Source organism: Syngnathoides biaculeatus, chromosome 2 (genome assembly GCF_019802595.1).
Source record: "Syngnathoides biaculeatus isolate LvHL_M chromosome 2, ASM1980259v1, whole genome shotgun sequence".
Lineage (NCBI taxonomy): Eukaryota > Metazoa > Chordata > Actinopteri > Syngnathiformes > Syngnathidae > Syngnathoides > Syngnathoides biaculeatus.
The window spans coordinates 39081996-39096654 of NC_084641.1; the positions used below are offsets into that span (position 1 = coordinate 39081996).

General features: G+C 43.8%; 1 protein-coding gene across 1 annotated transcript; it reads left to right on the plus strand.

Annotated features, from left to right (window-relative positions):
* Positions 1–1994: 1994 nt before the first annotated feature.
* On the plus strand, positions 1995–12846 carry cpb2 (carboxypeptidase B2 (plasma)). Its single transcript, XM_061804102.1, has 11 exons — positions 1995–2231; positions 3925–4000; positions 4075–4199; positions 7081–7189; positions 7262–7363; positions 8017–8118; positions 8206–8316; positions 8395–8485; positions 12086–12288; positions 12405–12489; positions 12561–12846. Exons 1-11 carry the CDS (start codon positions 2161–2163, stop codon positions 12770–12772), a joined length of 1287 nt encoding a protein of 428 aa, XP_061660086.1. The 5' UTR covers positions 1995–2160; the 3' UTR covers positions 12773–12846.
* The last annotated feature ends 1813 nt before the right edge of the window (positions 12847–14659 follow it).

The following is a 14659-nucleotide window of genomic DNA, read 5'->3' on the forward strand; positions in this document are numbered from 1 at the left end:
TACAGCCGTCTTGGGAACGTCTGAGGGGTGCACGGGAATCTGGTGATACCCGCGCACCAGGTCGACCTTGGAGAACAGGATTTTGCCCGCCAGGTGGGCTGAGAAGTCCTGAATGTGTGGAACAGGGAAGCAGTCGGGCGTAGTGGCGTCGTTAAGGCGGCGGTAGTCACCACACGGTCGCCACCCGCCACTCGGTTTAGGGACGATGTGTAGTGGCGAGGCCCACGGGCTATCCGAGCGGCGGACGTTGCCCAGACGCTCCATGTTGGCAAACTCGGACTTAGCGACTGCTAGCTTCTCGGGGTCAAGCCGTCGGGCCCTCGCGTGAATCGGGGGGCCCTTGGTCTCAATGTGGTGCTCGACCCCATGTTTAATCGTGGCAGAGGAGAAAGTGGGCCGTGTCAAGCCAGGGAACTCACCAAGGAGGAGTTGGTACTTGGTGCCGTCCGAGAGCGAACTGGAGAGACCACCATAAGTCGCCTCATTGCGGACGCAGGCGACCGTGGAAAAAGTCAGTGGATCCACCAGACGGCCCCTCTTAACATCCACCAGCAGCTCGTGGGCACAAAAAAAAATCAGCGCCGAGGAGAGGGAATGAGACATCCGCAGTGACAAACTCCCATGTGAAGCGCTGACTCCCGAAACACAAGTCCACAGTCCTCATGCCATAAGAGCGGATAGGGGAGCCATTAGCGGACAGTAGGGGTAGCCCATGAGTCCCGCCAGCGGCGTCCTCCCCAGTGGCCGTCAGGACGCTCCTCTGGGCGCCGGTGTTGCAAAGGAATTTGCGCCCGGAAAGTTTGTCCTTGACGAACAGCAGCCGGCTCTTCGCGCCCACGCTCACGGCCGCTGCGAAGCGTGGGCTTTGGCGTTTCCCGACACGTCGTAGTTGCAAAGGGCGCGGCACCTCTTCGCTTTCGCACCGAAACGGGCATTGAAGTAGCACAAGGCTGTGCCAGCACAGCCGTCGGTGGAGATGGGGCCCCTGCTGGATACCGCCCCCGCGCCCGGAGGAGAGTAACTGCACGTCGCGGCCAGCGTCTCAGGGGAGAAGCACTAGGTTGCCAGGAAGAAACGGTCGGCCTCCTCGGACAGGGCCCGTGGCTCAGTGACATTCCTGTTCGCGAGCGCCGTCTGAACATGCGGTGGCATATGCCTGAGAAACAGTTCCATGAAAATGAAATTGGGCTCTTCCGTGCCCAGCAGGTTTAGCATCATTTCCATGAGTTCGGAAGGTTTGCTGTCCCCCAGTCCATTAATAGCCAACAGACGTGGGGCACGCTCCGGCCGTGAAAGCTCAAAAACCTTGAGAAGGTGAGCCTTGATCCCAGCATACTTATCTCGGGCCGGGGGAGAGGTGATGAAGTTCACTGCTCTGGCCGCCGTTGAGCTCCCGAGTGCTGAGACAACGTGGTAGTAACGCGTGGAATCATCTGAGATCCCGCGGAGGGCGAACTGAGCCTCAGTCTGTGCGAACCACGCTGCCGCGGACATCTCCCAAAACTCCGGCAATTTGAGGATGGCGGTTGCCATGTTCGTTTCAGTCTCGAAAACGCCGGGACTGACGTCAGGGTCACCAGTGTAGCGCCGGAGAAAAGGAGTCGGAGGCGGAATGTCGGACACAGGAACAGAACTTGCTTTATTGTTCGACATCAAAACACTACTCGCATAACGGCGGGAACTCTGTTAACCTTTCCTCCGGAAGCGCAACAACAAAAACAGTCCGTGCGGAACCCCGCACCCCAACTCGAGGTCCCGCGGGTGAATTATGTAAACACCACACAACAATAATTTTATGATGCACGAGCAGGGGACATAATTAAATGAATATGAAATTAAAAAAAACTAGTTAAATAAATACATAAAATAAAGACAGTAAATATTTACACATTTGATCAATTTTGGATGCATTTAATTCATTTTGTCACAGCCTCCAAATGTACTACAATGTCTAAATTAATCTGAGACTTTTACACACTGTTGCATATGTATTTTTGAAACAGGGCTTCACCAATCTACTCCCTTGTAACCATGTGGATTGATCTATGCCCCCACTCTCTGAATAAGCCAAAGTTTAACTTCTAAATAAACACTGGAATCAATAACAACTCACTACCCGCATAGTTTGAACGAGGGTCTATTATTTGTACTGTTTCCATCATGAAGACATCTGTGATTTGGTTCGTTTTAATTGGCCAACTCCTCAAGACGGTGCATTGCACTGAGACACAGTAAGTTAGAGTGTTTCTTCATAATTTTTATACAGTGAAGAAAATAAGTATTTGAACACCCTGGTATATTGCAAGTTCTCCCGCTTAGAAATCATGGAGGGGTCTGAAATTTTCATCATAGGTGCATGTCCACTGTGAGAGAGATAATCTAAAAAGAAAAATCCAGAAATCACAATGTGTGATTTTTTTTTTAATAATTTATTTGTGTGATACAGCTGCAAATAAGTATTTGAACACCTGTCTATCAGCTAGAATTCTGACCCTCAAAGACCCATTAGTCTGCCTTTAAAAGTCCTTCTCCACTCCATGTATTATCCTGAATCAGTTGCACCTTAGTGAGGTCGTTAGCTGCATAAAGACACTTGTCCACCCCATACAATCAGTAAGACTCAAACTTGTAACATGGCCAAGACCAAAGAGCTGTCCAAAGACACCAGAGACAAAATTGTACAACTCCACACAGCTGGAAAGGGCTACGGAGAAATTGCCAAGCAGCTTGCTGAAAAAAGGTCCACTGTTGGAGCAATCATTCGAAAATGTAAGAAGCTAAAGTCTCAATCGAAGTGGAGCCCCATGCAAGATATCACCTCGTGGGGTCTCAATGATCCTCAGAAAGGTGAGCAATCAGCCCAGGACTACATGACAGGACTTAGTTAATGACCTGAAAAGAGCTGCGACCACTGTTTCCAAGGTGACTGTTGGTAATACACTAAGACGTCATGGTTTGAAATCATGCATGGCATGAAAGGTTCCCCTGTTTAAACCATCACATGTCAAGGCCCGTCTTAAGTTTGCCAATGACCATTTGGATGATACAGAGGAGTCATGGGAGAAAGTTTTGTGGTCAGAAGAGATGAAAATTGAACTTTTTGGTCATAATTCCACTAACCGTGTTTGAAGAAAGCTGCATGATGAGTTCCATCCCAAGATCATACTTACTGTGAAGCATGGGGGTGGTAGCATCATGCTTTAGGGGTGTTTTTGTGCACATAGGACAGGACAAGTGCACTGTATCACGGAGAGGATGACCGCGGCCATGTATTGTGAGATTTTGGGCAACAACCTCTTTCCCTCAGTCAAAGCATTGAAGATGGGTCGTGGCTGGGTCTTTCAACATGACAATGACCTGAAGCACACAGCCAGGAAAACAAAGGAGTGGCTCCGTAAGAAGCATATCAAGGTTGTGGTGTGGCCTAGCCGGTCTCCAGACCTAAACCCAATAGAAAATCTTTGGAGGGAGCTGAAACTCCGTGTTTCTCAGCGACAGCCCAGAAACCTGTCTGATCTAGAGAAGATCTATGTAGAGGAGTGGCCCAAAATCCCTCCTGCAGTGTGGGCAAACCTGGTGAACAACTAAAGGAAACATTTGACCTCTGTAATTGCAAACAAAGGCTATTGTACCAAATATTAACATTGGTTTTCTCAGGTGTTCAAATACTTTTGCAGCTGTATCACACAAATAAATTGTTAAAAATCCTCCATTTTGATTTCTGGATTTTTCTTTTTATATTATTTCTCTCACCGTGGACATGCACCTACAATGAAAATTTCAGACCCCTCCATGATTTCTACGTGGGAGAACCTGCAATATAGCAGGATGTTCAAATACAAATTTTCTTCACTGGAGTTAACTGTCATTGCACAATGTCAATCCAGTTCTTCCATTTATTTGCATTACTCTTTATTTGGGTAGCAACCAAGTTCTGTCAATCACACCAAAAACACCTGAACAAGTGAACATCTTGAAGAATATCTCCAGCCAATACGAGGTAGAACTGACGGGCAGTTGTTTTACTTTGTATGTCTACCGCTCCTTTCTTGTATCCATGTGATATGTTCACAGACAGTATTGTGGCAGCCGATTGACCCTCAATACATCCAAGAAGATATTCAAGTTCACCTCTTTGTTCCTGCAAACAGCTCAGCCACAGTCAAAGATTTGCTGCAGCGATATGATATAACAAATGAGTATGTTTGTAAAAAAAAAAAAATAACACATTTATAGTGGAAGCCAGAAGTTTTCATACACTGTGCAAAACCACACATTTAATTTTTTGTGTCACTGTGTCAAAGTCAAATCAGACCAAACCTCTCCAGTTTCAGGTCAGTCAGTATCACCAAAATTATTTAAGTTTGCTGAACCCCACAATAATTTATTCATCTTCTTCCACTTCTCCTTGGTCAGGTCGTGAGGATAGTAGCTTTAGCAAGGGGTACCCAGATTTCAGTTTCCCCAGCTCTTCGTGGGGTCCAGAGCCATTCCCAGGCCAGCTGAGAGATGTAGTACCTCCAGTGTGTCCTGGGGTATCCCCGGGTCTCTTTCCAGGTGAAAGTGCCTGGAAACACCTGACCAGGGAGGTGCCCAGGAGGCCCTCAAATCAGATGTCCTCTCAATGTAGAGGAGCAGCGGTTTGAGCCTGAGCCCCTCCCAGATGACCAAGCTTCTCACCCTGTCTCGAAGGGAGAGCCCGGACACCTTGTGGAGGAAACTCATTTAGGGCACTGTATCTGGGATCTTGTTTTTTGGTAATGGCCCAAAGTTAGTGACCATTGTTGAGGGTGGGAACATAAATGAAGCAGTAAATTGTGAGCTTCGCCTTTCAACTTAGCACCTTCTTTACCACTACAGAACGATACAAAGTCTGCATTACTGCAGACACTGGACTGATCTGCCTGTCAATCTTGCGTTCTCTTGACAAGACCCCAAGATACGTAAACTTCACTTGGGACAGGATCTCATCCCCAACTTGGAGACCGCATGCCTCGCTGTTCCGACTCAGGACCATGGTCTCAGATTTGGAGGTGCTGGGTCTCATCCCAGCTGCTTCTCACTTGGCTGCGAACCACTGGGGTGAGAGTTAGAGATCACGGCTTGAACCACATCATCTGCAAAAACCAGAGATGTAATACTGGGGACTCCAAACCAGAACCCTCTCTATTCCTCGGCTGCACCGGGAGATTCTGTCCATAAAAGTTATGAACAGAAGCACTTATAAAGGGTAGCCTTGGCAGAGTCCAAATCTCACCAGAATGAGTCCAACTTTCTGCCGGCAATGTGGGCCAAACTCTGACACCGGTCGTACGGGGACAGAACAACACGTATCAGAAGGTTCGGTTCCCCATATTCTCGAAGGACCGCCAACAGGAATCTGCGAGGGACATGGTTGAACGCCTTCTCCAAGTTCACAAAACACATTTATACTGGTTGGGCAAACTCCCATGCACTCTTGAGGACCCTGGTGAGGTGTACAGCTAGTTCACTGTTCAACACCCAGGACGAAAACCACATTGGTCCATCTGAATCTGAGATTCGACTTCCCAATTGTCTGGTCCCTCACCAAGTACTTTTTTCCATGGGTGGACCTACCAAGGGCATGAAGCCCCAGACAATTTAGCTCCTTAGATTATGTGGACACACGAAACCCTCTCCCACGATAAGGTGACAGCTCAAGGAGGGGTAAATGCCAAAATCATGACAAAGAGAATAAAAGAATGTCATATTATTTTCTTCCATGTCAAAAGTTAACATACACAAATATCACTGTCTTTAAAGAACAGGAGGAAGCCTAGATGATGAGGTCATGGCTTTGAAAGCTAATGATAGGTTAACTAACAACATGTGAGTTAATTGTCGGCACACCTAGGGATGTATTTAAGGCCACACCTCAAACACTCTGCTTCCTTTTTTGAAATCATGGGAAAATAAGAAAAAAATCAGTCAGGAAATCAGAAAGAATCCTATAGCTCCACAAGTCTGCCTTATCCTTGGCTGCAATTTCCAGATGCTTGAAGATTTAAACAATTATACACAAGTATAAACATAATGGGAATGTCCAGCCATCAGACCGCTCAGGAAGGATGTGGCTCTGTGTCCCAGATGTGAACATATTTTGGTCGGAAATGTGTGAATCAACCCCAGAACAAAAGCTAAAGACCTTGTGATGAAGCTGGTAAGAAAGTGTCATCATCCACAGTGAAACGAGTCCTGCACCGACATGGGCTGAAAGGCCACTAAAAACAAAGCCATTACTCCTAAAGAAACATAAAAAAGACAGACTACAGTTTGCAAAAGACACCAAAACCAATGCTACATCTGTAGGAAAGGGGGAGGGGGTGTTGTAGACCTGAGAACACCATACCAACTGTGAAGCATTGAGGTGGAAGTCTTATATTGTGGGGCTGTTTTTCCGTAGTGGGGACTGGAACTCTTCATAAAATAGACAGCATCAAGAATAAACATCATTACATGGAGAGATTAAGGCAACATCTAAAGACATCAGCCAGGAACTTAAAATTTGGGTGCAAATGGGTCTTCCAAATGGTTCAAAATGGTTCAAAAGTGGCTTGAGGATAACTAACTCAATGTCTTGGAGTGGCCATCTCAATTTCATTGAAAATTTGTGGGCAAACCTGAAAAGGCATCTGCCAGAAAGACAACCAACAGTTACACCAGTTCTGCCTGGAGGAATGGGTTCGGATTCCAGCAGAGTACTTTAAGAACCTTGTGGAAGGTTAACCAAAACCCTTGACCCAAGTTATGCAGTTCAAAGGAAATGCTGATCGATACTAAGTAAATTTATGTAAACCTTTGACCTTGATGAAAATATAAAAATCTCTTAGAAATTATCTCCCTCATTATTCTACCATTTAACAAAATGAAATCATTTTGGAGGTCCTGACTGACCTGAAACAGGAGAGCTTTAGTCTGATTTGACTTCAGACAGTGAGACAAAAAAATGAAATGTGTTTTTGCACATTGTGTGTAAACCTCTGGCTTCAGCTGTACATGTACCTACAATCAGTCTTATTTCAGTGGGGCAAAAATATTTTGTCAACCTGTGTTTTCCAGACTATTACTGGACAACACCGATCTATTGATTGAAATGCAGACGAGGAACGACTCGACGGACCCAAGGAGTGGCATTAGTTTCTATGAACGATATCACAGCCTGGAGGATGTATATGCCTTCCATAACATCGCGCGTTCCCCCACGATGGAGGGGTGACGAGCATTTTTTCCTCTCTTTCAGATCTATTATTGGATCAACAGGACCTCTCAAGACAACCCAAATACCATAAAAGCCATTCTTCTGGGTTCCTCATTTGAGAAACGACCACTCTATGCTCTCAAGGTGCACAACTCTGATATGATTAGCATGGTGATACATATCTGACCATGTTCCTGGAGCTGACCCAACTGAAACCTTGTACAATTTCTGCATATCCTCTTCTGGGCAAAATTAATGTATGCATTCTCCCTATCATTTAACAATAGCACTCTTGTGAGAACACTTTTCCACCATCCCTCCATCCATTTTCTGAGCAACTTATCCTCAAAAGGGTCACGTGAGCATAGGATCCTATCCAGCTAACATTGGCCAGGAGGCGGGGTACACCATGAACTGGTTGCTAGCCAATCGCAGGGCTCATAAAGATAGACAACCGTCGCACACCCGATCACACTTAGGGGCAACTTAGAGTCTCCAATTAATGCATGCTTATGGGATCTCGGGGGAAATCTGAGTGTTTGAAGAAAACCCATACAGGAATAGGGAGAACATGTAAACTCCACACAGTGGAGACCGGATTGGAACTCCGGTCCTCAGAACTGTGAGGCCAACACTCTCACCAGTTGTGTCACCGTGACATCCACTTTCCCAACAATAAACCAAAATTGAAAACTCAAAAACTACAAATAGTTGCACACAGACAAACACTTCCTTGTTGAGAAGTACATTACTCATTCATCTAGTATGGCTGAGATCATATTTTATTCCACTCTCAGGTGTCATTCAACAGTGGGAATAATAAAGCCTTGTGGATTGACTGTGGAATCCATGCCAGAGAGTGGATCTCTCCGGCTTTCTGCTTATGGTTTGTACAATATGTGAGTAAATCTGGCGCATATGATTTGGATCACATGATATTTGGTTTGTTGCACAAATCAGTTGGCTAACACATTCTCCTTCCACAGTCCTTAGATTTTTACAGGCGAAACCAAGATATAACTGACATTTTAGACAACATGGATCTTTATGTCCTACCTGTGATGAATCCTGATGGGTATTTGTACACATGGACTACGGTAAAAGTGTATCAGTGAGAAGTGGACAGTCATTTATAGTGGATGTTTGATTTTCCACTGCTTTCTTGTGTGTCTCAGAACCGTATGTGGAGGAAGAGCCGATCAGTCTGCCCGGATAGCCACTGTGTTGGTGTTGACCTTAACAGGAACTTTGATGCAAACTGGTGCAGTAAGTGTCCCAGTAAGAGAGACATGTGGACATAATTGTTCAATGTGAGGGGGCCCTCCTCCACACATGAAGAATCTTATCTGCGAATCTGACTGATATCTGCTCTGTTTTTTCCAGAATAATTGTGACCCATATGGAAATCAGGCATTTTTCATCCCTATTATTATAAGGGATAGAAAGTTGTTCAAAGAGATGTAGCATAAAAAAGAACTACAAACTAAGTGAGGATAAAACGTGAATCTATGAAACCATTGTCTCCAAGAAACTAGCGAGACTAGCTCTTTTCAATATCAGGTCACTAGGTAATAAATCAAGGTCAACATATGATCTGGACGTCTTATTAGTAAATAAAACATGGTTAACAGAAAGTACAGTAGCTGTAATAGCATTCTAAATGAGACAGCACCACCAAATTTCAATGTTTTGAACAAGTGTCGAATAGGGAAAAAAGGTGGGGGTGCCGCTGTTATTTTTAAGTCATTATTTCAGTGTAAAGAAATTATACTGCGTCTTTTGAATATTTGTATTTTTTAGATAAAGGTGACCCAAAGGTTATTGTTTTGATTTTTGAATTTATATACCTCTAAGAGGTGGCACAGTGGCCCACCTGTAAAGTGTCGGCCTCACAGTTCTGAGGTCCTAGCTTCAATCCCGGCCCTGTCTCTGTGGAATTTGCATGTTCTCCCCGTGCTTGCGTGGGTTTTCTCCAGGCACTCCGGTTTGCTCCCACATCTCAAATAACATCCAACATTAAGTGGACACTCCAAATTGCCCCTTAGGTGAGACTCCATGTGCCCTGTGATTGGCTGGCAACCAGTTCAGGGTGTACCCTGCCTCCTGTCCGATGACAGCTGGGATTGGCTCCAGCACTCCCACGACCCTTGTGAGGATAATGGATGGATGGATGTGTAGCTAGGCCTCTATGATACAATAGAAAATTTATGGAGAATTTTTCAAAATTGCTGTCAGCTACAGTGAAGAAAATAAGTATTTGAACACCCTGCTATATTGCAAGTTCTTCCACTTAGAAATCATGGAGGGGTCTGAAATTTTCCTTGTAGGTGCATGTCCACTGTGAGAGAGATAATCTAAAAAGAAAAATTCAGAAATCACAATGTATGAATTTTTTAACGATTTATTTGTGTGATACAGCTGCAAATGAGTATTTGAACACCAGAGAAAACCAATGTTAATATTGGGTACAGTAGTACTGTATTTGTTCTGACAACTATTTTGTCATAACAGGAGACTTTAACATTCATTTTAACAATTACATGGACAAAAAAATGTAAAGAACTCTGCTATACTATACACATTTGACCACTCTCAACATACAGTTTTAAGAGTCCAACTCAAACTCAATCTTAGAGTCGGTCATCTCTAAGGATGTTGAAATTCTATCAATTGACATTAAGGATATGGCTATTTCTGAGCATTATTGTTTATTCTTTGAATTCAAGATCCATCCAAAAGTTCAGACAACCTCAATGTATATTAAGAAAAGGTACATAAAATTTATGTGGACTGAAGCTGTACCACAAACTTGGAATTCTAACACAGTTGATGAAAGTTTGGACAATCTCACCTGGAAAATCTCAAATGTCATGAATGTTGTCGCTTCTGTTAAGACTAAGACCATTTTTAGGTGACCTAGAACACAGTGGAGGAGTGCAAAGATGGTCAAGAGCTCAAAATCAAAGTGTAGGAAACAAAAATGTAGGTGGAGAAAACCTAAACTCCAAATTACATACAATAACCACTACAGACAAAGTATTTGTAATTTTAACCAAGAGTTAGTCAGGGCTAGACAGCAACATTTTTCTGAAATCATGAATAGGAACTTCAATAATAAACGCAGAACTCAGAACAGCTGATAAATGCAATGAATTTCTTTGTTATTTTAGTGAAAAAATACAATCATGGGGTTAAATAGTGTATTAGCATAAACCATCAAAATGATAAAATTATACTACTACATCTGAAGCCACCCAGTGAAAACTCTATTACCATGTCAGAATTTGAGACAGTGATTTTGATACAAAAAAAACTGTAGAGAAAAAGGTTCAGCAGCTGAAACCATTAATGAGCTGTCTTGACTCCATACCATCTAACTTTTTCAAAACTATTGTGAAGTCTGTGCTCGCTGATTTGTAGCAAATAATCAATTGGTCACTTCAGTCTCGAGAGTTTCATAAAGCTCTCAAAGTAGTTACCTTTCAGCCTATTTTAAAAAACTGATATTATATATATATTTATGTTGTATTTAGCAGTGTTTCCACATTGATATAGTTCAACAGAGGTGTTGTGTGACTGTCTAAAGCAAACAAATAACTAGATAAGCCAAAATTTTCTTCAACTAAACAATACCAAAACTGAGATAATTGTTTTAGGGAATCAAGAAAAGAGGATTGCTGTTTGTAAATACCTGGATTTATCGTTGAAACCCAAAGACCAAGTCTGAAACCTTGGTGTTTTGGTAGATTCCAACCTGACCTTCAAAAGACATTTCAAATCAATTACTAAAATTGCCTTTTACTATCTGAAGAATATATCCAGTGTGAAGACTTGGATCTGTCAAGCAGACCAGGAGAAGCTCATCCATGCTTTTACCTCAAGTAGACTTGATGACAGCTGTACACAGAAACACAATGGTCACAGATAGAACTTGAAATTGACTGAAGTAATAATAAGAAAGCATTTCAAATGATATTTAAAAAAATAGTAATGTAACTGGCCTGGACCAAAATGATGCTATCCTTAATTGATATTTTGTTGTACAACTCTTGTGAAGCACTCACTTCACATTTTTGTAGCTCTTATCGAGATTTATGCACCTGTCATCAGTGAGCAAATTACTTCAACTGCCTCAGGTTAGAAGTGTGCATTCTCCAGACTGCACATTTACACTTCTTTGACAGATATTCAATAAGGTTTGGATCAAGACGCACATCTAAACTACCGAGCTTCTTTGATAATCTGGTTTGGACAGATGGGACAAAACTGGCGCTTTTTGCCAAGTCACAATTCTATGTTAATAAACAAATTGAAACATATATTGAAAATATCAATACTGCAAAACATGGAGGACAGTTGGTTTTGGCACAGCTTTGCTACATCAGTCACAGAATGTCTTGAATGTCTTGGAAAAATGACAAAAGAATGATTGAGTTTACAGGCAGATACTTTGGGACAAAACAAATGACAATCCAAGAGACTGTTGGTTGGCTGAGCTGGTTGTCAAGGTTGCAATGTCTCTCTTCTAATTCATGCCAGACATTTAACACATTGAATATCTGACCAAGGAGCTACCGTAACGCATGCAGTCAGAAGGCTAGACAGGTCCACAAGTCACACAGAGTTAGCAAGTCTACTAGTTTGATTGCAGTAATTGCCTCTAAAGGTTGGGCAAAAAAACATGAAGTCATGGGTACCATAATTTGGTCCAGGCCAGTTATATTTCTTTTTAAAAATAATTCTGCCTTTGTGAATTTTATATTTGTGAAGGAAGAGAACCAAAAAATTGTGTCTGTGTATACTCTAGTGTAATTTCAAATGTGTGCCTTGGGATTGCTGCTATTTGGAGTCTGTGTCGCCCAGCAGCAGAGGGAGCCTCCAATGATCCCTGCAGTGAAATCTACTGCGGTGCCTTCCCCGAATCTGAACCCGAATCGGAGGCCATAGCCAACTTCCTGCGCAGAAAAAAGGACACGATCCAGCTTTACCTCAGTATCCACGCTTACTCTCAGATGCTGCTATTTCCATACTCTTGTACATTGGATGAAGCACAGAACCACAATGAGCTGGTGAGAGTTTCTGCCAATCCCGAGACAGATGCTTGGTTTTATCAAAAGATGCTTTTATAATTAAAAAACACAATAATTTTCTTTTTTTAATTGTGGACTTTAATCTCTATTTTAAGCTTGAGATGGCCAGAGAAGCTTCACAAAATATCAGACGATATTACAGAAACACTTACAAATATGGTGCAGGAGCACAAACAATATGTGAGTTCGCTTTCATTCACGTTCATTTGACTGACTCAAAGTACTGATGCATTGCTCTAACTAATCTGTAGATCTGGCACCTGGTGGCTCGGATGACTGGGCGTACAATCTCGGCATAAAGTACTCATTCACGTTTGAGCTCCAGGATCGTGGACACTATGGTTTTCTTCTCCCACCGTCTCACATTTCCAGGGCATGCAACGAAGCGCTCCTTGCCGTGAAGACCATTGCTCAAAGGGTCATAGACAAAACACAAGCTTCAAGAAGTCCTTCAACTGTTTAAGTACCAATACTAGAAAATGTGAATTAAACCCGAAAATGACTGTCAAATTGTATTTTTCCTCATTGTTACAGGCTGTCACCTTTTTAAGCATTAAAAAGTGCTCAGATCTTGGATAAATTCCTTTAAAGTATTTGAAATAAAAAGCATTTCTCTTCACAACAAAAAAAAAAAGTTTTACTGGTTTATTAATTTTATTAGTTCTAATTTAATCTAAGTAGATGAGAGTCACGCAAAGTTCCTAAAGGCACTGAATATTGTGCAGCTGTCCTGGTTTATATGCCTCTGCAAATGGAAACCAGGGATAGTATTTTTGGATTGACAGATTGGGGTGGTGGGCCTCTTTTTTGAGAAGGGAAGACTTCAGAGGGTGTTTTCAAACTTCAGAGTTATCACACTCCTCAGCCTCCCTGGTAAGATATATTCACAGTTGCTGGAGAGGAGGGTCTGTCGGGAAGTTGAATCTCAGATTCAGGAGGAGCAATGTGGTTTTTGTTCTGGCCGTGGAACAGTGGACCAGCTCCACACCCCTGGTAGGGTCTTCGAGGGTGCATGGGAGTTTGCTCAACCAGTCTACATATGTTTTGTGGACTTGGAGAAGGCGTTTGACCGTATCCCTCAGGAAGTCCTGTGGGGGGTCCTTTGGAACTATGGAGTACCGAACCACCTGATACAGGCTGTACACTCCCTGTACGGTTGGTGTTAGAGTTTGGTCCGCATTGTTGGAACTAAGTCAGACTTGTTTCCGGTGTTAGTTGGAATCCGCCAAGGCTGCCCTTTGTCACCGATTCTGTTCATAATTTTCATGGACATAATCTCAAGGTGCAGCCAAGGTGTAGGAGGGGTCCGGTTTGGTGGACTCAGTATTGCATGTCTGGTTTTTGCAAATGATGTGGTTCTATTTGCGTCTTCAAGCCATGATCTCCAATGCTCACTGGAGCAGTTCACAGCCGAGTGTGAAGCGGCTGGGATGAGAATCAGCACCTCCAAATCTGAGACCACGGTCCTCAGTCGGAAAAGGGTGGCGTTCCCTCTCCAGGTCGGGGATGAGATCCTGCCCCAAGTGGAGGAGTTCAAGTACTGTATCTTGGAGTGTTGTTCACGAGTGAGGGCAGAATGGAGCGGGAGATCGACAGCCAGATTGATGCAGCATCTGCAGTGATGCAAACTTTGTATCAGTCTGTTGTGGTAAAGAGCGAGCTAAGTCATAAGGTGAATCTCTCAATTTACCGGTCAATCTACATTTCTATGCTCACCTATGCTTACAAGGTGTGGGTCGTGACCGAAAGAAACAAGATCCCGGACACAACGAGTTTCCTCCGCAGGGTTTCTGGGCTCTCCTTTAGAGATGGGGTGAGAAGCTTGGTCATCTAGGAGGGCTTCAGTGCCCAGTCGCTGCTCCTCCGCATTGAGCGGAGCCAGATGGGGTGGGTGACGTATCTGATTTGACTACCTCCCGGTGAGGGAGTTCCAGGCATGTCTCACCGGAAAGAGACCCTGGAGGAAGAACCAGGACACGCCGGAGAGACAACGTCTCTCAGCAGACTGGGAACGCCTCGGGATCCCTGCAGGAAAACTGGATGAAATGGCTGGGGAAAGGGAAGTCTGGGCGTCCATGCTAATGCTACTCCCCCCGCGACAGAACCCAAAAAAGCGGTAGAAAATGGATGGATGGATAATTTTACTCTTATACCTGCCTGGGCAGCACAGTGAGGCAGCTTTAAAGCGTTGGACTCACAGTTCAGAGGTCCAGGGTTCGATCCAGGCCCCGCCTGTGTGGAGTTTACATGTTCTCGCCGTGCCTATGTGGGTTTTCTCTGGGCACTCCGGTTTCCTCCCACATCCCAAAAACATGTGTAGCGCCTCTCTAGTATAAAATACTTCGACAAG